Genomic DNA, 24187 nt, shown 5'->3' on the forward strand with positions numbered 1-24187 from the left:
CGCCGCCATAGAGGGCGCCGCCATTTTGTGAGTTAACTCTCGTGATAATTGTCCTAAGGGAAAAATAACTTAATGATCTCATCTCATTAGCTACACCGCTTATCCTCAGTAGGGTCGCGGGGGTGCCGGAGCCCATCCCAGCATCATCGGGCAGTGGGCAGGGGACACCCTGAACTGGTTGCCAGCCAATCGCAGGGCACACGGGGACAGACAACTCACTCGCTCATTCACACCTAGGGACAGTGCCCGGAGGAAACCCACGCAAGCACGGGGAGAACATACAAACTCCGCACAGGAAGTCTGGAGCTGGATTTGAACCCACGCAGGAGCTGTGCCGCACATGCGCTAACCACTGCGCCGCCGTGCTGCCTAACTTAATGATATGGGCACCAAATTTTAAAAAACAAATAATTCAGAAATTATGTAACACTATATTGTATACATAATGTGTGTCTGTGTCTATTTTTCTGAGGAAAAATTGAGAAGGTTGGTAATGGAGTTTGGAAGAATGTGTAATGGGCGTAAGTTATGTGTGAATGTTGGGAAGAGTAAGATGATGAAGTGTTCTCAAGATGGAGTGGGCATGGCATTAGAAATAAGTTTGAATGGACAGGTGTTGGAAGAAGTTGAAAGCTTTAGGTACCGTATTTTCCGCACTATAGGGCCCACCGGGTTATCGGGCGCACCCCCAAAAAAATAGTTTTGGGTCCTATATCTTCCATAGATAAGGCGCACCGGATTATAAGGCGCTACAATGGGAACGTCGACAAAACAGTCAGATGATTCAGTCAAACTTATTACCCCCTTAACATTCCCAAAGCTTGCAAAGAAGCAAATACGTGTCGTAGACACGTGCGGATGCGGTGTCCGTACGATGTCACTGAAATGCATCGTTTCAAATATCTTTCGGAAGGTTAAAGTCTTGGGATTCAAGAAATGCCAACCATTCCTTAGTTTCTATTTTCTTTTTCGCTCGCAACTTTACTGTGCATATGACAATAAACACTTGGAATTGAGTTTAATTCACTCAACTCATCACAGCAACATCAAGATCGTTCTAAAACAAGATACCGGGAAAATATAAAGCCGCATAGCTCACCTAAGTTTTCACGTTCAATAATGATACGCAACAATGGTCTTCTTACAACCGTGAGTGTAGTAAATCCAGGAGAGTAAAATATTTACAAATACAAACTAATGAAACATGTTTCTTTATGGCGTAGTTTAGCAAGCTTGCTATTTAGCCATCTTTTTCGGCCAATTGCAGGGTTTGTTTTGGCCCTCTAGCCAATCCGAGGCTCCGAATAACTTCAGCTAATAGCGATCGATTTAACGGATGAATGACACATCTTTTTCGGCCAATTGCAGGGTTTGTTTCGGCCCTCTAGCCTATCCGAGGCTCCGAATAACTTTAGCCAATAGCGATCGATTAAAATGATGATTGACACATTGGCTAGCCAATGAAACGCCGGTATATAAATTCCAGCATACACCGCGGACTACTCCACGTTTGGGGGAAAATCGAGTCGGCGGCTGTTGCGTAAGTTGCGAGACCTTGCGATTTAATATTGAGCCATATATAAGGCGCACTGTATTATAAGGCGCATGGTCAGCTTTTGAAAAAAATTAAGACTTTTAGGTGCGCCTTATAGTGCGGAAAATACGGTACTTGGCTTGTGATGTGGCTGCAGTAGGTGGAATGGAGTGCGAGGTATTGCACACAGTGAATCAAGAAGGCAAGGTTTTAAGTGCTCTGAGGAGAGTGATGAGTAACAAGAGTATGAGGATGTCAGTCAAGTCAAGTCAAGTCATTTTTATTTGTATAGCCCTTAATCACAATTAGTCTCTAAGGGCTTCACAAGTTATTACATATAAGAAGATTAGGTTACTCGTATGCTATAGAGTTGGATGGATGTTAAGAGAGGACTGTATGAAATAATCAAGCTACTGTTAGAAGGAATGATTTCTGTTTTGGACATTTTCGGAAGCATTTTTTTGATCTCCAAACCATTTGGATTGGCTGAGTTTTCTTGATTAAATGCATTCAATGTTTTTCATTTTTAACTACAAGATCGTGTGTAACACTTTAGTTATAGAGTGACCCCAAAGATAAAAGATTTTTAAAAAAAATCTTTTGTTTTTATTTACGTGTGTTTGTCAGGAGATTCGCAGTGTGCTGTGGAAGGATGTGTACCCTCAAATCAAACTGTGGGAGTTCTTCCAGGTCAAAGTGGACAGCGCTGTGGAAAAGTTCAGAACACTCTTACAAAATGGTCAGTACACAAATCAGCTGAGATGCTGAATACCGTTTTCACCTATCCTGTCCACTGGGGGCTTAGTGTCTCCAGAGGTTTGTGTTATCATCGGGGGCAAAATGGCTTAAGGGAATAACCTCATATGCTGTTTTTTAGGTGCTAAACCAGACCGTAGTAAGACTGGAGGGAAAAAAGGTCTTGTCATCATCCAGGACCCAAATTGGGGACGTTATGGCAGCACAGTGGACATGAACTCTGCTCTTGAAACCTATCTACCTCACAGGTAAGCAACATTGTAACAAAGTCCATTCAAATTTGCTAAATGTCTTCGCTCTTTTGTTATTGCTTTATTTTGTGATGCACATACAACATAGGTCAGTCTACAAGCGCTACTTTTTAAATATTACCAATCCATCCTAATATTCTTTTTGATTCTTATTTCTTTATGTGCTTTATCACATGTTTAGTCTGAAGTGCCACATCTATTTTATTTGTGAACAATGGTCATTATATTGTCATCACTGACAATAAAGACTATGATATTCTGTAGATATTCACTCACCGGCCAATTTTTTAGGTACACCATTTCAGTAACGGGTTGGACCCCCTTTTGCCTTCAGAACTGCCTCAATTCTTTGTGGCATAGATTCAGCAAGGTGTTGGAAGCATTCCTCAGAGAGATTGGTCCATATAAACATGATGGCATCACACAGTTGACACAGATTTGTCGGCTGCACATCCATGATGCAAATCTCCCGTTCGACCTTGTCCCAAAGATGCTCTATTGGATTGAGATCTGGTGACTGGGGAGGCTATTTGAATAAAGTGAACTCATTGTCACGTTCAAGAAACCAGTCTGAGATGATTTCAGCTTTATGACATGGCACATGATGCTGCTGAAAGTAGACATGAGAAGTTGGGTACATTGTGGTTGTAAAGGGACATGGTCGGCAACAATACTCGGGTAGGCTGTGGCGTTGCAACCCAAAGAGCCCAAAGAGTGACAATAAAGTTATCCCCAACATCATTACACCACCATCACCTGCATGAACAGTTAATACAAGGCAGGGTAAATCCATTCGTTCATGCTGTTAAAGCCATATTCTGACCCTAATTATAATAATAATTTTCCCCTTCTCATTTAAAGCAATCTGTTCTTTCTAGCCAAACCTTGCAAAACCAAAGCGACATTAAGTACCATATATACTCACATAGACATCGCCTATAAGCGACCCCCTAAAACTGCTTTGAAATAGCCACATACTAAAAAGAGATTCATATCACAAATATGAATCAAACATGTACCTAAACATGGACAATGATTTATTTATGGAGATACTATAAAAATTATATACTAGAAAAAAAGCTAAAAACATAACACTTTTAAACCATTTATTATACATTCTAGTGTCACTGTTTTGACTTTTCCCTACCCTTTTCGCAAACTTTCTTTGGACCCATTATTAAAGGCAAAAAAAGGAAATAAAACCACAATATCACAATAAAATGAAATGTGGTCCCTTGCAAACACAGTTGCGACCGCAACAATTGACTGAACAGAAAGAAGAGGTCTGCAGATTATTATTGCAATTATTGCTTCTGTTTTTTTCTTTTTAGCATTATTTTGCCCAGGCAAAGGCCTGCGACCCACTAAAAACAGGTTTGTGAGACCTGCTTTTGGGTCCCAACCCACTAGTTGAGAAAAACTGGCCTAATGTTATGGTGGTATGTGCAGCCCTTGAGGCAATTTCTGATGGAGGGCTATACAAATAAATGTGACTTGACATGAATGTATTTTTCTAAAATTATTTTTGTACCAAATAAAAGTTGTGTGTTAGGATTAATAATAAACTCCATATATCCGTGAGTTTTGCAAAGTGTGTGGCAGAATGTTACAGATTAAAATACAATATAGTAACGATACATTCAACAATGTATTGGAGAAAAGACAAGGTATTTGTCTGATACTTCACTGTATCCCTTTGTGTTTATTACTATACAGTATACAAAAGTCAATTCCATTGAAGTTGGGAAAAAGTTTAAAATGTCAGTAAAATTAGAATAGAATGACTTGCAAACCTTTTCTAACCCATATTTAAATGAATACACCACAAAGACAAGATTATCCATGTTCAAACTCATAAACTTTATTTCCATAAGCAAATAATGATAAACTTAGAATTTTATAATTGCAACAAGTGCCAAAGTAGTTGGGAAAGGGGCTTCTTCACCATTGTGTTACATCACCTTTCCTTTTAATAACACTCAATAAACGTTTAGGAAGTGAGGAGACTAGTTGTTGAATCGTTGATAGTGGAATCCTTTCCCATTCTTGCTTTATGTACAGCTTCAGCTGTTCAACAGTCCGGGGTCTCCTTTGTCTTATTCTGCGCTTTATAATGCGCCACACATTTTCAATGGGAGACAGGTCAGGACTGCAGGCAGGCCAGTCAAGCACCCGCACCCTCTTACTACGAAGCCACGCTGTCGTGAGACGTGCAGTGTGTGGCTTGGCATTATCCTGCTGGAAGAAGCAAGGGCGCCCATGGTAAAGATTCTGTTTGGATGGCAACATACTTTGTTCCAAAACCTGAATGTACTTTTCTGCATTAATGGTGCCTTCACAGATGTGCAGGTTACCCATTCCTTGGCCACTCATGCACCCCCATACCATCACAGATGCTGGCTTTTGCACTTTGCGTGCATAACAGTCTGGGTGGTTCTGTTCTTCTTTGGACCGGAGGACACGACGTCCACAATTTCCAAACACAATTTGGAAAACTGACTCATCAGACCACAGAACACTTTTCCACTTTGTATCAGTCCATTTTAGATGGGCTCGGGCCCAGAGAACCCTGCGGCGTTTCTGGATGTTGTTGATGAATGGCTTACGCTTTGCAACATAAAGTTTTAACCCACACTTACGGATATAGCGTCGAACTGTATTGACTGACAGTGGTTTTCCAAAGTGTTCCTGAGCCCATGTGGTGATGTCCTTTACACATTGATGTCGGTTCTTAATGCAGTACCGCTTGAGGGCTCGGAGGTCACGGGCATTCAATAATGGTTTACGGCCATGCCGTTTACGCACAGTGATTTCTCCAGATTCCCTGAACCTTTTCACAATATTATGGACTGTAGATGATGATATCCCTAAATTCCTTGCAATTGTACTTTGAGGAATGTTGTTTTTAAACTGTTCAACAATTTGCTCACGCAGTTGTTCACAAAGAGGTGAACCTCGCCCCATCCTTGCATGTGAATGACTTAGCTTGTTCGGGTCTCCCTTTTTTATACCCAGTAACAACTCTCACCTGTTGCTAATTCATCTGTTCACCTGCAAATAGTTGGTTGATTTCCATTCATCCACTTTCTGAGTAGTTATTGACACCTGTCCCAACTATTTTGGCACGTGTTGCTGTCATCAAATTACAGAGTTGATGATTTTCTCCCAAAACAATAAAGTTTATGAGTGAAGACAATAAATATGTTGTCTTTGCTGTGCATTCATTTAAATATGGGTTGAAAAGAATTTGCAATTTACTTGGATCAATTTTTATTTGCAATTAACACACTTTCCCAACTTCATTGGAATTGAGTTTTGTATTACAGTATGTCTAAACGCAGTGTGCCTTTATTTTTTTGATTCTGTCATAATTTCATGGAGCAGTCTGTCCTTCACATTTAAATAACATTCTTTATTTTTCTTTTCTACAGCTTTTCCCCCCAGCACATTGAAGAATCCTGTTATTTATTGCGACAGAAGCTCAATCAGCTCAATGAGGAACAACTCCACATTGTCAATCAGCATCAAGAGCAGGTAGAGCAGGGGTGTCCAACTCATTTGAGCTGGGGGGGCATATAGTAGGAAAAAATCTCACGTGGGCCAGACTGGTAGATTAAATAGAGAGAAAGAAAGAGAAGGAAAGAGATAGAGATAACAAGTCATGTTTATTTGTATAGCCCTTAATCACAAGTAGTCTCAAAGGGCAAGGAAGACAGAAAGAAAGAGAAGTAAAGAGAGAAAAAGAGAAAGACAGAGAAATAGAGCAAGCACAATAGAGAGAGAGGGGGATGGAAAGGAAAGTGATAAAGGGAGAGCGATAGAGACAAAGGAAGAACGATAAAGAAAGAAAAACAATGAGAGAAGAGAAACAGAGAAAGGAAGGGACAAAGAGAAAAAGAGTGAGTGTGAGAAAGAAATAGATAGAAAGAGTGAGAGTGAGGAAGAGAAATAGAGAGAGATGGAAAAAGGCAGAGAAAGAGCTATAGGGTGAGGAAAACATAAAGGTAAGAAGATATGGTGAGAAAAAAAAACAGAGAAAGAGCATGAGAAAGCTGAAAGGGGAGAGGAACAAAGAGAGAGCAAAAAAGAAAAGATACTGAGAGAGAGCAAGAGACCAAAATACAGCTCCAGTTGCTTTGTGAGTGGTTTGGTGACGTCAAGTTGCAATATTTAAACCTTCAGCTCATTTTTCTCTTGTGCTTCTTTCGCCATTGTCTCGCAGGCTGCTTGTTTGACATCGTTTAGGCAGGGTCACATAATTTCTATGAGTAGGGTTTCAAAATGTCTACATGACTACAATGCAGCACAGTTGAATTTTTTTGCAAGATTCTCACCTTGATCGTTCTCAGTACCGGTACATAAACATTTGCTAACTACTGCTTAGTTTGAGGAAGATATTCACTAAAACAAATATTCCTTGCTGAAATCCACACACATCCAGCCCTGTTCCAGGAAATGCTTTTCATTTCCTGAAAAAAAAATTAAAAAGGTAAAAAGTACCAACTAGTCTGCCCAATAATAAAAAGCTTCTACATTTAGAGAACCGGTTGAAGGCTCACTTGACCTTCAGCAATGTCATTTTGTCTGGTGTCATTTTTTTAATTGCAACTCTACTTCAGTCTTTTAGTTTTATTTCAAGTAAGTAAATAAAACCAGCACAGAAATGACTTCCACCTTCTTTGTTTAAAATAACTCACTTTGGAATGAAGTGAACGGCTGCATCTTCTTTTTTACGATTCTCGGACATACCAATTCACCATGTACCATAATGAAATCTGATAACATGAAGTTTTGAATGTTATCAAAACATCCAAGGCTATGTATTGATAAAATAATGTGCGTAATAATGTCAATTGGAGGGACATTCTCAAGTACAGAACATTGCACAAATTTCTCACTTCTTTGGCTTTCCAAGTTCAGCAATTTTAAACACCGGCACCCGATACTGAGAGTATCGTATATCTAAGACCAGGCCCATAGAGGTATGATCTAATCGAGCGTCACAGGTCCATATACAGTAAAAAAAAAATTGGCTGAGCGATAGCCTATCCCTTTTTCTCCTGCCTACCTGCCTGCTTGGCTTAGTTGGTCATCTTGCACGACGGCTGCTTTTTGTGCTAGTAACTATCAGCGGTCGACAACTCCCAGAATCTCTGGCTCCCACCCGCTTTTTTTTTCAATATCATTGATTCTCTGTGTTAATAAATTGTGTGTTTTATTTCAAACTTCCCGGTTCATTGATTCAATTTTCTTGCAATTAGTAATTCATATCCGAACTCCAAGAACTCAAAGTAATAACGTATTTTTTTTCATGAGTGTAGGAAATTCTAGAATCCTTCAGAAAAAAAAATATTTATGGTGGACCACAAGCAACACCTAGAGGCAAATCCGTTTACTGATTGCAGTAAATAATAATTACTTTCAATCCTAACAATTTTCAAAATTAAAGCTAGAAAAATCCCTTCACAAGTCACATATTAAATATGAAATTCATGTCTTTTATTTTCTGTGTGCTTATTCAGTCCATTAGCCATATGGTCATCGGGGGATCCTAAAAATCCTGTTTACGATTTACTTTACTTTATTTTTACTTTACTGTTTCCTTGCAGGCAGCCAATTGCATCGTGGGAAATGTAACGTATGAGCGTCTGGCGGGACACGGACCTAAATTAGGCCCTGTTAGCAGGAAGAATCCTCTTGTTACCAGGTATTTATTTCAATGTAATACTTGTCTGTCTAGTCTTCATTTCCGAGAAGGGGCAGTTTTTGAATAATCCGTGGAGTACATACAGAATAGAGGATGCATCCGGAAAAATGTCCGTTTTAAATTTTCAAAGAAGGTAAGTTATAGAAAACCATCGGAATTGGAGGACCACAAAAGCAGTGGTCCACAACCTTTTCTGTATCACGGACCGGTTTAATCAAGGTTCCTGTGGATCCTTGAAAAGTCTTGAAAGGCATTGAATTCTTGATTCTATAAATAAGGCCCTTATTGGCAATAATATATCTTGAATCCAGTTTTCGAAAGTCTTAAAAATGTGAAGACATTTATATTTGTTTGAACTAAAATGATTTTGTAACATTTATCAATTGTCTTTTCTTTTAATAATTCACCAATTTACTTTCATGGCAACATGGCATGACCGCAATAACCGAACTATCAAAACGGTGATGCGGTTTCAGTCGGGACATTAAGACCAGACACATGTCCTAGATCTAGCCACAATACACATAGAAATTTCGAACAGAAACGTTTACTTTGGACCGCGCCCGCAAAGTGTAAATTTACTGAGATGTAGCTGTCCCACAAATGTTTATCATCATGATAAAATGAGTAACATTAATAATAAGAATGATAAACCAAAATCCACAGTGTAATCACTAAACGACTAGGGATGTAAATAACACAGGAAAGGCATTCCATTTTATCTCTCCATCACACTATTTTTACTCATGGTACCAGAGACTAACTCTTAACAGTTTGAGAAAACAAAGTCGTCCTGAGAGATAAATAAACGGGAAAAAAAACATGACAAGGGAAATAACCATTTGGTGTATGTGATAATGAATTGGACATTCAAGAACATGAAATAAATAAATTTTAAACTTTATTTTGGTATTGTGTTTATAGTTTACACTGTCAATTAATTATTTGAATAATGGCCCCATGTATTTATCAACAGAACTGTCAAAACGGTGATGCGGTTTCAGTCGGGCCTTTAAGAGTAGAAGCATGTCTTAGGTCTACCCACAATACAAGAATAAGAATGAGAATAAAGAAATATATACAGTGTGGCCAAGTATTTATCATTGTTTATATAATGGTTCACGGATCCCGGAACTGCCTGGGTTTATGGGGCACTGCTTCCAGTTATGTGTTCTGGGCATGTACAGCCATGTGGCGCCCATCCCTCACCAGGCCGCTTTCTTGAGGTTGGGGTTTGCCCCCGACATAAAAACAGATGATACTAGTAACCAGTAGCAGGAGAAGCCTCCTGATCTTAATCAGATACAGCACCCTTATCATCTGGTTGCCGTTGTTTTTTGGTGTTAAGTGACATGCTGCTCTTCAGAGATGAGCCAGACCTTGGCGTTTAAGGGCAGCGGGCCCAGCGACATCGCAGCGCGCTTTACCCCCCAAAGACTTCTGGTCTGCGTATGATAATACTGATACCAAATCTTAAATCACTGGGGGGAAGTCTTTCGTTACTAAAAGTGTTTACGGATCCCTTAACTTCATGGGTCGTCGGGGGCACCAATGAGCAACTCTGGACTGCCTTCTCCACTGTTGACAGTCCCTGGCCTATTCTTGTGTCATGGAAAAGCTGGCACCAGTCCATTCCTTAATGTTGTTGGCTCAGTTCTTTTTCAGCCTTCCTCTCCTCCTGCCCACTTGAACTGTGCTCTAGAGAGTCATCTTGGTCAGTCCTGATGATCTTGTGACATGACCATACCACTGAAGTTCTCGTCTGCGAACATTTGACAACAGTTCTTCGTAGGGTCCATTATGCCCTCTGATGGTGTTGTGTACCGTTTTGTTTGTCACACAGGCTAAGTAGCTGGTGCCTAGAGGTTTCCTCTAGTATCGCATCTCCAGGGCCTGGATATTCTCTTCCAGTTTTGCTGGGAGAGTCCATGTCCCGCAAGAGTATGAAATGATCTGCATTTATATAGCGCTTTTCAAGTCAATGACTTCCCAAAACGCTTTACAATGTGCTCCACATTTCCCAATAGCGGCCTTGCAGCCATGTAAGGCTTTAACCTGCTTATTGGGGGTATTAGGGGATTCAGTGTCTTACCCAAGGACACTTCGACATGTAACACGGACGAGCCAGGATTCGAACTGGGATCCCTTGATCCCAAGACGAGCACTCTACCTCCTGAGCTACTGCCGCCCTAGTAGTAGAGGAAGATGGAAGTAACCAGCGCTTGCATGGGTCTGATCTTTGATTTCAGCACTATATTCTTGTCCCACTTGTCCACTCTGGCAAGTCCGGCTGTGGTTTGAGCTATCCTGGCCATGATTTCTGGTTTTGAACCCTCTTCTGACACGACGGCTCCAAGATATTTAAATTTGGTGAAAGGTTAAAGCTTTTTTTTTTTTGTCGTGATACCCTGGGGATTGTTGGTCATCACTCTTTTCTGTACACAAAGTCTAGCCCTTCAAAAAAAGCCAAGAAGCCAAGCCAAAATAAACACAGGAAGTCAGTCATTTTGGTTTAAAGCTATCATGTTCTGTACTTTCTATAATATCATTTTACCAAATGATTAACAATATACCAAATTTGACTGAGACCTATCCATGTTCCGGCGTTTTCAGTTTAAGTAGGTGCAATGCTTATAAAGTTGTACTTGTTCAGTTTTGTCTTTTTTTGTCTTTCCCAGATATTTCACTTTCCCATACAAAGACATGACTCTAGAACAAGAGATGCAGATGCTGAATGAACCCAAAAAGTTGTGTAACTTCTTGGCTCATAATGGTTGGGTGATGGGAGATGATCCACTCCGGAACTTCGCTGAACCAGGTAAAAATAAACTTGCCAGAGCCCATTGACAATTTTTATTAAATTTATTCGCAAAGCTATTTTCAGGAAATAAATTGCCACTCACAGTGAATAAATGCATTCAGTGTATAACAAGACAATAAAATCCAATCTACCCTCCCCGCCCAACAACCCAAAGCACCTTATACACACAATGGTTAAAATACAATAAAAACAAAAGAAATAGTGATATAAATAAAATATGATTATGACAAAGCACAGGCTAACCAGGTAAAGAAGAGGACCTTAGGGAGGCCTATCCACACAGATAGGGAAGGCCTCAGGATTTTCAGCCATTGAACCAGTCCCTAACAGTGTAGACACCCCAAATATGATATATGAGACTATAAAAGAAAGAAAACATTGTAATGATAATAAGATGAAATAGTAATCTGAAGGTGCTTACAAAGAGACGGGCACTGGAAAAAGCTGCAGTCAATCATGGACAATTCATCACATCCACTACACAGCATTATCTCCAGACAGAAGAGCAGCTTCAGTGACAGACTGCTGTCACAGTAGTGTACCACGGACAGACTGAGGAGATCTTTTCTTCCTCATGCCATGAGGCTCTTTAACTCCACCCGGCGGAGTAAAGCCCCACATTAAACTACACCCCCCACATTGCATATTACCATATTTTTATTGCAGTGTGTATTCTGTGTAGCACTATCTAGATACTCTATATAACACGCTACATTGGGTATTAACACGTCACATTGGGTATTTGTGTATTGTATTCTTTTTGCTTTATTATTTTTTTGTTCTCCAGCGCAGGGATTCTGCTGGAAGTGTGAATTTCCCTGCGGGGATGAATAAAACATTTGCGGGGATGAATAAAGTATCTATCTATCGATCTATCTATCTATGACAAGGTCAAACCTTGCACGTTTCCCTTTAATAAGCACAAGGGCAACTGCGGACCTCGAATGAATCTTCTTATTTCTCTTGAAAGAAGAGCTGAAAATATCGTATATAAATGTACAGTGTAGTTCTACAAAAATATGTGGTCTCATTTACGTGACTGGGAAAGGTTGATTAGAAAATAAGTTCAAACTGTGTCAATTGATAACAATAATCATCGAAATTATTTGTCGATTGGGAATTTTTTTCAAACATATTTTTGAAGTTAGCATCACTTTTCTCCTTACATAATTTGCATGTAACCAGTGTTTGTAAGCTTAGGCTTATTGTGATTCTATACATCTCTTTTAGTTTTAATGTGTTTTCTTTAGGGTCCAACGTCTACATTCGGCGGGAATTGATCTGCTGGGGCGACAGTGTCAAACTTCGCTACGGCAAAGGACCTGAAGACTGCCCTTTCTTGTGGGATCATATGAAAAAATACACTGAGATAACCGCCAAACATTTTCACGGAGTCCGACTGGATAACTGCCACTCGACACCGTTACATGTCGCGGAGGTAAGTCCGTTTTATCCGTAGCATTTTCGATGAGCGACTACTTTTTCCTTTTATGAGTTATTCGATTTTATGCCACTGCATGCCGTTTACAAATAGTTTCCCTCCTTTACAAATCTCTTTTTTTCTCCCTGTTTGTAATGTAATGTTTTGTCCAGGCTATGCTTGACGCAGCCAGACTGGTCAGACCCAATTTGTACTTGATAGCAGAACTTTTTACAGGCAGCGAAATCATTGACAATGTATTCGTGAATCGGCTGGGAATTAGCAGCCTTGTAAGAGGTACTTCAAACCGACTAATATTGTGTTGTTGTTTTTTTTCTCTTTTCCTTGCATTTGTCATCCCTCACTTGCCTTCCTACTTTCCTGGTCTGCATGGTTTAATGTGATGTTTTCCCATCCGTTTTCTCTCACTAACCGGCTCCATCTTTTTGATATCTATTTTTTTCATATATTCATTCCTTCTCCTTCACTCTGCCTACTTTATATTGACTTCTTGGCTGTGCTGCTTTGTGGTGGTGGTTGACCAGTTCATGCTAGGTGTGGCTAGAACAGTGTGTCCTAATCTGTATGTGGTGGCTGAACTCTTCACTGGCAGTGAAGAACTGGATAACGTCTTCGTTACACATCTAGGAATTACGTCTCTTATTCGAGGTACAGTACACATATTGTATGTATTTTGAACAGTACACACTATGATCAAAGTTTTAGGAATACACATAAACATGTACATCAAATGTGTACAGGATTTAAGATTTTGGACATGAATTATGGTCAAAACTTGAACGGGAGATGCTTTTGTAAGGTTCAACAACTCTTCAGGTCGCCTTTTAAGATATGATGTGACCGCTGATAGAAATCACATTTTGAATAGATACATTTATATGCCCATAGCCTGTTTACCACAATTTGTGACCTAAAAATTACGACGGTACATTACAATTGCCATTGATACGTTTATAAACAGTGTAGTGGCTAGGATCCGGCTCAAAGGACCAGATGACAAGTTTATAGTTTAGTAGATGGTAGGAGATGATTGTACAATAGTTCTCAAAAATTCCAACCCTTTCTAAAGTTCCTCCCCCAACTCCTTATTATTTACTCTCCTATGTTACAAAAAGCAGATCAGCTCTAAAGGGTGTGGAAATCGAAGAAGAGCAATAGTTAGACCAATAGTGACACAATGGTCAAAACAACAAACAACGGTGAGACAAAATAACAAACACTGGCATGCGATCGCCTTTGCAGGTGTCCTATAACAGAACCACAATCTTCATCTTGAGCAGAATAAAAACAAATGACAAACAATATATGATTTTCTTATAGGATATTGCTTCTTAAATAGTTATTACAAACTGCATTTAGTATTAATATTTATACAGTATACTTAAATAATAAAAATTATATATACTTGGATATTGTGCTAGGCATCACCGCATTTGAGTGGTTAGGGCATCCAAAGTACAGTTCTGAGGTCATAGGTCTAAATCCAGCTACAAGCCTTCCTGTGTGGAGTTTGCATGTGCTCCCCGTGCTTGCTGGGGTTTCCTCCGGGCACTCGGGTTACCTCCCACATTTCAAAAACATGCATGGCAGGTTAATTGGCCGGTCCAAACTGTCCCAAGGTGTGAATGAGCAAGGGGATTATAATTCCCCATGTGCCCTGCTACTGGCAGTTCAGGGTTTCCCCTGCCCACTGCCCGGAGATAGCTCCAGCAACCCTACTGAGGATAAGGGGTGCAGAAAATGGATGGATGGATACACTCTTGGAAACGGTTTAGCCAATCAGAATGTAAAACACGACACATAATGCAAATCCATAAAACTGCAATACCACAAAAGCCAAACCCCTATATAGAGAGAAAGTATTGTATACTCGTATCAATACATTTTTTTTGTGATGAAAGTCATCTGATACAAATTTGCATTTTGCCCAGCAATGTGGTGTTGCTCAATGTGCAGCAGTCTTAAGCTATCACGATTGTGATTTAATTGAATTTTCCTTTCACATTTCCTTCTATGTCCTGTGCTTTGTACGCTGACTAAATGTTTTTAGAGGCCTTGTCAGCTGGCGACAGCCACGAAGAGGGTCGATTGGTCTATCGTTATGGTGGTGAACCAGTCGGAGCCTTTGTGCAACCGAGTCTACGCCCACTCATGCCCTGCATTGCCCATGCCATGTTCCTTGATGTAACACATGACAACGAATGTCCTATACAGGTAGTTAATTTAGAGTGTATATTGACACAACTGATCATACTTCAAGTATTTAATTACCTGTTATGTAAGATATGTTGTTGTATTCCCTGTAAATTACCACTAGCACACCAAATCCTAAATGAAGCTTTTTGTTTTTGTTGTGCAGCTGCGTTCAGCACTAGATTCCCTTCCAAGCTCTGCTATGGTCTCAATGGCCTGCTGTGCTACTGGCTCTACCCGAGGATATGATGAATTAGTACCACATCAGGTTAGGCACGCACACCATGCATACACGTGGTACAATAATTTGGATGCTCTGCTTTTTAGGTAAACCATGAATAGCCATCAAAATCCAGAAAATGACGGTCATGATGACAAATTTAGGCTCAATCTAACTTTTCCACCTCCCCCTCAATTTTACTCTTAGTGTAACAAAGAGCGTTCAAGATGAGATAAAAAAAAATATCCCAACCCAAGTGTGGAGTAAGGCGGAAGAATAAGGGAGAAGCCCTTTTCACCAAGTCAGGTTGGGAGCGCCCAAGCTTCTCCCTAGCAATGTCCCCTTGGCAATGCCGGCCAGCTGACAGCAACTGTTGGAGGGAATGGACCCTTTAAAACTGTTTATGGTCTGTCGTGTTATGAAAAGTAAATTTTTACTTTACTTTGTATTTTTCAAAAGCAAGTTTCATCAGGCAAGCTTGTTGGTATATATGCTTTGCTGTGCAAAATGTACTTTTCAGGCTTTGTCGTGTTTTCTGTAAAGGTGTATGTGGAGACAAAGCACAGATGCATGAGAGATGTTTGTGGAAGCGAACAGGAAGAATAAACAAGAGTGGAGCGCAGTACTTGTCTAGCTTCATACTTATTTGTTCTGCTAGCTAAATATTTCAGTTTATTGTGTTGCAATGTTACTGATTTGCCGTAAGTGAAATTTAAGAAGTTGTTGTATGTGTTACATCACAACAACCATAGCTTCAAGTAATGCCATGGTAAGCTGGAAACTATGTTCCTAATTCCAAGAGGAATTGTTCTGTCGTCCTCAAAGAAGTGAAAGTGGGAAAAGATGAAAAAGATGGTAGGGGAAGGAGGAAGGAATTGGATTGGACCTAAATGTTTTTTGTTTTTTATTCTATACATATCAAATGTGAGATCTTATGCATCTCCAGATATCTTCTAACGGAGCTAAAATGAGGGTACTTTTTCTAAAGATGAGTCACAAACTGTTATTATGCTGACAAAAAAAATACAAGAAGGCTTTGTGACATTTTTTTCACAACTGTATTTTATAATCTGATAGGGTTACAATCAGTGTTCCTTCTAAGCTGCGTGCATGCGCAATTGCACACTGCTCGCACATTCTCAGCGCACAAGAAAATCTAGCCAGGGCACAAAAATGAGGGCTCAAAATTACTAATTAAGAAGCGACTTAAGTCAAAGTTACAGTGCATGAAGGTAAAAATAAACGGGTTCCCCTGACGTTGTGTCCTAAATGCGGTATTTTGAAGTAGAGTCAGAGTAGAACGAAGTTGAGTAAAGTTAGTAGAGTTGGTCGAGAACCGGCTTCTTCGGCTCGGCTCACTAAAAGGAACCGGCTCTTTCGGGTCCTAAACGGCTCTTCAGGTTGTTTTTGCTTCTTTAATCCCAACATGACCAAATATTATGTAAAACTATGCACAAAATGACTTAAAAGAAGGGGGGAATAGAACAAAAAAAATACCAAAATGAAAAAGTAGTGAAAAGCTGAGAAAACAGAAACAAAAGGAAAAGGAAAAAAAGAAGGAAAAATTTAGAAAAAAAGCCAGAAAAAAAGAAAGAAATGTAGGAAAAAAGTAACAGCTCGGAAAAAATAAACACAATGAGTGGAAAAAAAACACGGAAAAAATAAGAAAAAGTTTGTGTTGCATTCAAATAATTTCCAATTATATCAAGTGAATCTTGTTGCCAACATCGTACTTCCACTAAAAATGTGATTAAGGGGCGGCAGTAGCTCAGGAGGTAGAGCGATCGTTTTAGGATTAAGGGATCCCAGTTCGAATCCTGGCTTGTCCGTGTTACATGCCGAAGTGTCCTTGGGTAATTTTGCATTGCCGGACACTCAGCAAAATGTCAAGTTTTGGACATGTTTGATAATTAATTATCTTGCCACACTTGGGATTATAGTTGCTCACAGTTGTTTCAAGCGTTGCTCACCGACTTTGTGTGAACGCTCAGACCCGTGGAAAATTACAGGGAACATTGGTTACAATCGTAATTTAAGGTTGTGTTTGTGTGTGTGCGCATGTAGATCTCTGTTGTTAAAGAGGAGCGTTTGTACCCCAAGTGGAACCCTTCTACCTCCCCGACCAACACCACCGAGGTTGGACCACAGACTGGAATCATTGCTGGGAAACTGGCTCTCAATAAACTGCATCAAGAACTGGCGGCTCATGGGTTCATACAGGTAGTAATTTTTGCATCTATTTCAAATGGTAATTGATTGCATATGTAACTTCTGTCTATTTAAAAAAAACATTGGGCAAGCTAGTAAGGGTTTTGCTTTGTTGTCCTAAATGCAGTTTTTTAGATTTTGACCTCTCTCTTTTACAGGTGTATGTAGATCAGGTTGATGAGGATATTGTGGCCATTACTCGACACTGTCCTAGCACCCACCAGTCAGTGGTGGCAGTTTGTCGGACAGCGTTCAAGGACCCGAAAACGCATCATTACAGATCTGATGTACCACCAATGTTCATACCTGGTAAGAGAATCACTGTCTGTCTTTCCTGCTGGTTAGAAATGCAGATTTTCATTTCATTTTTGCTCATGGAAGTCAAAATATTTGTCATCTACCCACTTCTTTTTTTAATTGCTCTATTGGTTTTTGTTAATTCAAATAAGGCAAGTATAAGTACCAAAAAAATGAGGTCAAATGTTTTTCGACAAAATAATATTTATGTTGACAAACCTGTAAAAGAATGTCAGCTGTACTGGCATTTATTTGAGGACGCCACAGCGCTACCCCATTTCCCAAGGTTGCATATTAGTAGATGTGAATCATTACAATCTTCTTTATGTTGTTTCCTTGATCCTTTATTGAAACTTTTCCCTTTAGGAAAAATAGAGGAGGTGGTTTTGGAGGCAAGGACTGTGGAAAGACATGCTGGGAGTTATAAAAAGGATGAGAACTACATCAACGGCATGCCTGAGTACACCGTAGAGATAAAAGAGCATATTACAGTATGTACCAGTAATACATATTTTCCACAGCATGATGCCAAAGTCCTCTTTATTGTTAACATTGTTTTGCTGAATTTGGTTGGATAATAATTGAGCATGTCTATCCCAATCATCACCAGATTATGTGCTTTAATACGTATTTTTATCGGATCACATTAACAGTTGCAGGAGAGTACAGTGGTGAAACAATCTGGCGTTACATCTAAAGGTCCGTCGGAGTTTGTGCAGGAAATCAGCTTTAAGCAACTGACACCGGGAAGTGTCATAGCCTTCAGGTAAGACACACCTGAGCAAAACTGCATCCTGTTGCTCAATATTTAAGCAGGATTAACTATTTTGGAGTAGTCACTCATTTAAAGATATCATGTATTACTGCATAGCATTTCCCATGTTTTTACTTTATCCGTAGGTTTAGTATAATCATTTAAGTCTTAATAGATTCCACGTTTATCATATTCCTTCACCAGAGTATTTTCTGCACTATAATGCGCACTGGATTATAAGGCTCACCCCCCTCAAATACTCCTTTGTTATATATTTTTCATTCATAAGGCGCACTGGACTATAGGGCGCTAATTTCGTGACACATCTTTATCACATTTTTTTAACAGAAGCAAGGTATATAATATTTCGCTTTTCCTCCACGCGGTAAACACTTCAAAACAGTCTGATACTGTTACGTTAAATTAAATGGTAGTGGAATCACAATGTAGTGACACTCATAATAGTGCAAAGGCTGCTTACCGTAGTTGCAACTCAAAATGTATCCGTATATAAGGCGCGCCGTGTTATAAGGCGCCTGGTCAGCTTTTGAAAAGAATGGAAGGCTTTTAGGTGTAATTTAAGTAATCATAAGGGCCTTTTTTTGTTGTAATCGTAGTTTGATGTTCAATAAGTGAGGCGATTCATTATGTGGGTAAAAAGTGATTAAAATTACCTTATCTAAGGATTAAGCCTTACAATATGTTGGGTGCCGTTTCTGTCTGATTGTTGTCATATTTGAAACATTTAAGTGCTGTGTTCCCAAATCAGTGGATCAATTTTATCTTTACTAGTGTTTCTCAAGCAAACATGTTAAACAATTAATTGTCACAACATCCTAAACCTTGTTACTTTTTCTTTTAGGGTTAGTTTGGACCCCAAAGCCCAGAAATTGGTTGGCGCAATCCGTTATTTCCTGTCCCAATTTAGCCTCAAATACAGAAAAGGCAGCGTAGCAGATGAAAACCCGCCTGAAGCCCTCAAGATGCCTTTGGCACAGTGAGTCCACATCTTTAGTTGTACTAGAAATCGTGTTGTTGGGCAAACTTATTAGAAAGAATTTCATTTGTACCATCTTTCATAGCATCCATAAAATGTCGAATATTGATTAACCTAAGTGAAACTCTGATCTAGGCTGATGTCAAAGCTAACGTTAGCAGACATGAACATCCTGCTATTTCGATGCGACTCAGAAGAGCAAGAAGACGGCGGCGGATGCTACAATATTCCAGGATGGGGGTCCTTCAAATATGCTGGCTTGCAAGGTATTCATTATGGGGCTTTGTCTTCAACACCTGTATCTAGGCTAGGTTCACGCTTCATAAAAATCAGATATCTTTTGCACGAACGCGACCTGAATCTGATCTGTTAAAGTCCGTCTTAACGGCACATATCTGATTTTTTTCTACACCGGTCCCAGGCCACTTTTATATGTGGTCCTAAATCTGATACATATGTGATCTTTTGGAATGTGACCACTGGGTAAACAGTCGAGACGCACTCATGCGACTTGCATGTCAACAATAGGCGACAGAAGTGACTATTCTGCGTTCAGCAAGACAGAAGGAGCTGTAGAAATCAACTACCACGGCGGATGAGAACACGAAGACTGTTAAGTTGAGGGAAAGGGAGGTTTTGGTTTTGATTAAAATATACAGTTGGGATGCACTCATTGGACCTGCATGTCATCGGTAAGCGACAAACGTCACTATTGTGTATTCAGCGAGGCTGGAGGAACCGTAGAAATCAACAACCATGGCGGATGAAAACATGGAGACCATTCAATTGAGGGAAAGTGAGGTTTTGGTTTTGATTAAGATATAGGGTGTACAACTCTGTTCAGCCCCCGGTATCACAAAATTTTTGAAAGTGTTAGATACGTTCCGCTGTTAGCATCCATGAGTACTTTTGCAAACACTGAGTGCATTGCATGTGACGCAACGTGTCCTCTTCTGCGTATCCTTGGCATGCAAGTCGTGGCATTCACATAGGATATCTAATACTGGTCGCGTTTCGTTGGAAATGTGAACGATCCCACAAAAACATTGAATTTAACCAAAAAATACGAATATAGCTTAAGCTCGGCTGTGTGAACCTAGCCTTAGTTGTATGTCCATTAAAAGTGTTTCAAAAGCCTTGTTTGTGACAAAGCAACATGTGTGCTCCAAACTATCCAATAATGTTTTTGATATATTTGTTTAAATATCCATAGTAGAACAGGATGGGGTTTCATAGAATCGCAACTTTTTTCATTGGAGTAGTAGGAACAAGATTTATTCTTATTAGTATAGTCTTTATTGTCATTGATGACAAAGTAGTAAAACATGTTATTTGTTCCTTTATCTCTTTGTTTCCTTATCCTCACTGTAAAATGTGGAACTGGAGTCGTCCAATTTTCGTTGTTACAATATATCCCATGTTGTAACAATGGCAATAAAGGCATATTCTATTCTGTTGTTTACAAAGAGATTACACATGGCACTCCAGGATAAACACGTAATAAAACCTAAAGAGATATATCGAATGCCAGGATAAATAGGAAAAATGTTTTACAAGATAGTGCTTGTAGACTGGCCTAAGTTGTAAGTGCATCGTGCCAATAGCGTCATGAAAGATTATACATGATAGTTATTGAACTAGAAAAACACTGGAAATACACTCCTATTTCATTGGTCAAATTTGTGTATGGGACAACACCACATATTAAAAAAAAAAGAAAAAAAACAACAGCACGTCTTTGAGTTATCTCTGTCCATCCACTCTTCCATCATCTTTATAATCAATGGAGACAAACGTTTCATTCCTGATTCTGATTATTGTAGTTATGTCTGTGCAGGTCTCATGTCAGTTTTGGCTGATATTCGTGCCAACAATGACCTGGGCCACCCCGTTTGTTCCAACCTCAGACAAGGCGACTGGCTAATCGAATACGTCTACAATAGACTCAAACATAGAGAAGGACCTCTTGCACAGGTACATTTTTGACAATCTGCATGGATTTTCGAAAATACATGAACTTAAGCAACTGTGGATAATAACAAATCGTACAAAAATCCTTGTAAAACCTGTTTTGTATTTTGTATCTTAATTTTGTAATTTTGTGTCAACAGGTCGGACTATGGTTGGAGGCCATGTTTACTTATCTGAAGCACATCCCACGCTATCTTATCCCTGCCTACTTTGACGCGATTCTTGTTGCAACTTATACCACAACTCTGGATGCAACCTACAAGCTCATGTCAAGGTACTTGTTTTCTAATCATGCCTTCTATTTAAAGGAGCTGTTTTGAATTTAAAACTGTTTTACTTATTATTATTATTATTATTATTATTACTTGCTGACGCCTTCTCCTGGCTTATGTGATCAATACAGCCTCTGTCAGCTCTTTCATGATGCGTGTGCAAGTACATGCATTTGTTAGACGTGCTCGAATATTTTTTTTTATTCACCATTCTTGGTCTTTGGGTTGGCATTTGGATTTTACTGGAAAAAGGCCTTTCCTTACTTTCACCATTTTCATGCTGCAAAAACATAGTGACAAGCATGACGTAACTTTCCAGCACTATTCCTTCTACCTAATGTACAACTGAACCAACTTTTCTAATACTAAGATACAAGAAGGTGGGCGCAGTGGAAGATAAGTCAAGTCAAGTCATTTTTATTTATATAGCCCTTAATCACAAAGAGTCCCAAAGGGCTGCACAGGTTATTTCACAGACCATTATTTCAGACTATTATTACACCATCCCCTGATCTGGAAACAACATGAGGGCAAGGAAAAACCCAAAACCTCAATATGAGGAAAACGAAGAAACCCTGAGAAGGGACCACACATGTGGCATCCCCCTTTCAGGATTACCAGGCACAAGATGTTGCAATTACAAATAATACAGAGATATTGTCCACAAAAAGTATAGGTTATTCATATGCTACAGAGTATAGAAATCCAATAGAATATACCTTTATTGTCATTGATACAAAATGGGTTAACATATTGTGACAACGAAATTGGGCATGTCACTCCAGGTTCACACATTCACAGTGAGTAGTAGTAGTGAGTAGAAGTGTGTTTTAAGCTTAGATAAACTAAGGGCTCTTTTGACTCAGTTGGTCATTGGTTACCACATACTTAAAAAATAATATAATCAAAGATGTATAACTTTCAACTTTTTAAAGGACACCTCAAATGAAATACCCAGACTTTTTAAGTGAAGGTGAGTCGAATGACACAAAAACCTGATTGCTGAGTTCATTTCCTTCTTTTTCCCTACAGTTTTATTCAGAGTGGCTCAAGCTTTGTGCGACATTTGGCGCTGGGCTCCTTGCAGATGTGCGGTGTCGGACGCTTGCCTGCCCTTCCCCCGCTTTCGATGAAACTCGAGGATGTTCCATACCGCATCAGCCCAATAACCGGCCAGAAGGAACAGTACTGTGTGACATTAGCTGCAGGTCTTTAAAACACTGAAGTTCTATTAATGAACATAGTTCCATGGCTACTTTCGATTTGCACTCATTTCAATACCTATCACAGGCCTCCCTCATTTCTCCACTGGAATTTTCCGTTGCTGGGGAAGAGACACCTTTATCGCTCTCCGAGGACTGATGCTGCTCACCGGGAGACACATCGAAGCCCGGTATCTATCTGAGCTTCAGTATAATTCAATTGTCATCGGACATTAAACGAGAGCTTCTGCTGTGCCCTTAGAAACATCCTCTTGGCCTTCGCAGGGACATTACGTCATGGTTTGATCCCAAACCTGCTGGGAGAGGGTCGTTTTGCCAGATACAATTGCCGTGATGCCGTGTGGTGGTGGTTGCAGTGCCTCCAGGTACTGCTCATGGGGCTTTCAGGGGTAGAAAATACATACAGTTCCAATTTTTCATTTAGATTTAGGTTTAGTATAACTGAATTAAATATCATTTCTTTGTTATAGTACTTAGTAAATAGTTTAGTAAACACTCAAAATAAGGAGAGAAGACAGCGATGAAATTGGAATTTTCCAGTAAAAAAAACTGCACAAAACCCATCAAGATGCAAAAAAATCCAGGCAGTTCTAAAGGTCCTCTCCTGAGCCCTTTCTTCTAATTCAATTTAATAGGTTACAATAAGCAGATTTGCGCTCTAGGGTATGGAAATCAAAGAAAAGCAACATTATTGGCCATGAGTGACAATGATGTAAACAGTGCATAATAGTCAAAATAACCAACAACAGTGACGAATAAAAGTCTAAATAACAAACAACCCTGGCATCCTTTGCAATCTCCTTTTCAAGTGTCCATTATTAAAAACAGAAACAAGCAAAATACATTTATCAAGTCTCTTTTTTTTCCTTTTTCAGGATTATGTTGACCATGTTCCCCAAGGACACAATATCCTCAAATCTCCAGTACCACGCATGTATCCAACTGATGATAGTGAGCCTAGCGCACCAGGAGAAGTGGTTTGTACCTTCATGTGTCAATTGACACCTCCCAAAATTATTGTAATTCAAATACTTGGATCTTACAACTTCCAATCAATTCATCATATAGATCATTTTGAATTATGTATTGAGGTTTGGAGTGTTTGTGTACAGGAGCAGCCGCTATATGATGTGATCCAAGAGGTTCTGCAGCGCCACCTGGATGGAATTTCCTTCAGAGAGCGCAACGCTGGGCCCAAGATAGACATGAACATGAGAGACGAAGGTGTGTGCACTATTTCTCATAACTCCGGCAGCATATTTTAGGAACCCCGTCCGGTTTATTTTGTGAACAAATTTAAAAACGTCACCATAACTGGGTTGATTGCAGGAACAGAAAAGTAAATGATGAAAAACAATCATGCCAGCATAAAGATTACCCAAAAGAATCCTGGGTTTGTGGTAAAAAAGTTAGATGTTAGATAAATTAGTGTTAAGGGCAATGTGAAAATTAAAGATTTTGGAAACGGTGATGTAATTAACCCATCTCCAAAGAAATTCATAATTTCCTTCAGTGATCAACGCATAGCATCATAAAAATTCA

The 24187-nt window shown here is 39.5% G+C and overlaps 1 protein-coding gene across 2 annotated transcripts in view; it reads left to right on the plus strand.

Annotated features, from left to right (window-relative positions):
* Positions 1 to 24187, plus strand: part of agla (amylo-alpha-1,6-glucosidase and 4-alpha-glucanotransferase a) — a 46545-nt gene that overhangs the window by 13448 nt on the left and 8910 nt on the right. The window contains exons 7-28 of one of the 2 annotated variants that reach the window (XM_088346890.1): positions 2162 to 2273; positions 2412 to 2538; positions 5973 to 6075; positions 8151 to 8248; positions 10927 to 11066; positions 12320 to 12507; positions 13035 to 13158; positions 14561 to 14724; positions 14870 to 14971; positions 16988 to 17143; positions 17290 to 17440; positions 17795 to 17919; positions 18082 to 18194; positions 19045 to 19179; positions 19315 to 19445; positions 21017 to 21153; positions 21291 to 21424; positions 22455 to 22630; positions 22713 to 22815; positions 22887 to 23010; positions 23521 to 23664; positions 23758 to 23869. In XM_088346890.1, the coding sequence (XP_088203016.1) occupies positions 2162 to 2273; positions 2412 to 2538; positions 5973 to 6075; positions 8151 to 8248; positions 10927 to 11066; positions 12320 to 12507; positions 13035 to 13158; positions 14561 to 14724; positions 14870 to 14971; positions 16988 to 17143; positions 17290 to 17440; positions 17795 to 17919; positions 18082 to 18194; positions 19045 to 19179; positions 19315 to 19445; positions 21017 to 21153; positions 21291 to 21424; positions 22455 to 22630; positions 22713 to 22815; positions 22887 to 23010; positions 23521 to 23664; positions 23758 to 23869 (2899 nt within the window). The remainder of the gene's footprint in view (positions 1 to 2161; positions 2274 to 2411; positions 2539 to 5972; positions 6076 to 8150; positions 8249 to 10926; positions 11067 to 12319; positions 12508 to 13034; positions 13159 to 14560; positions 14725 to 14869; positions 14972 to 16987; positions 17144 to 17289; positions 17441 to 17794; positions 17920 to 18081; positions 18195 to 19044; positions 19180 to 19314; positions 19446 to 21016; positions 21154 to 21290; positions 21425 to 22454; positions 22631 to 22712; positions 22816 to 22886; positions 23011 to 23520; positions 23665 to 23757; positions 23870 to 24187) is intronic. The other variant, XM_088346899.1, reaches the window with a different exon arrangement.

Source organism: Urocampus carinirostris, chromosome 1, assembly GCF_059441175.1.
Source record: "Urocampus carinirostris isolate Australia breed hairy pipefish chromosome 1, RoL_Ucar_1.0, whole genome shotgun sequence".
Taxonomy (NCBI): Eukaryota; Metazoa; Chordata; class Actinopteri; order Syngnathiformes; family Syngnathidae; genus Urocampus; species Urocampus carinirostris.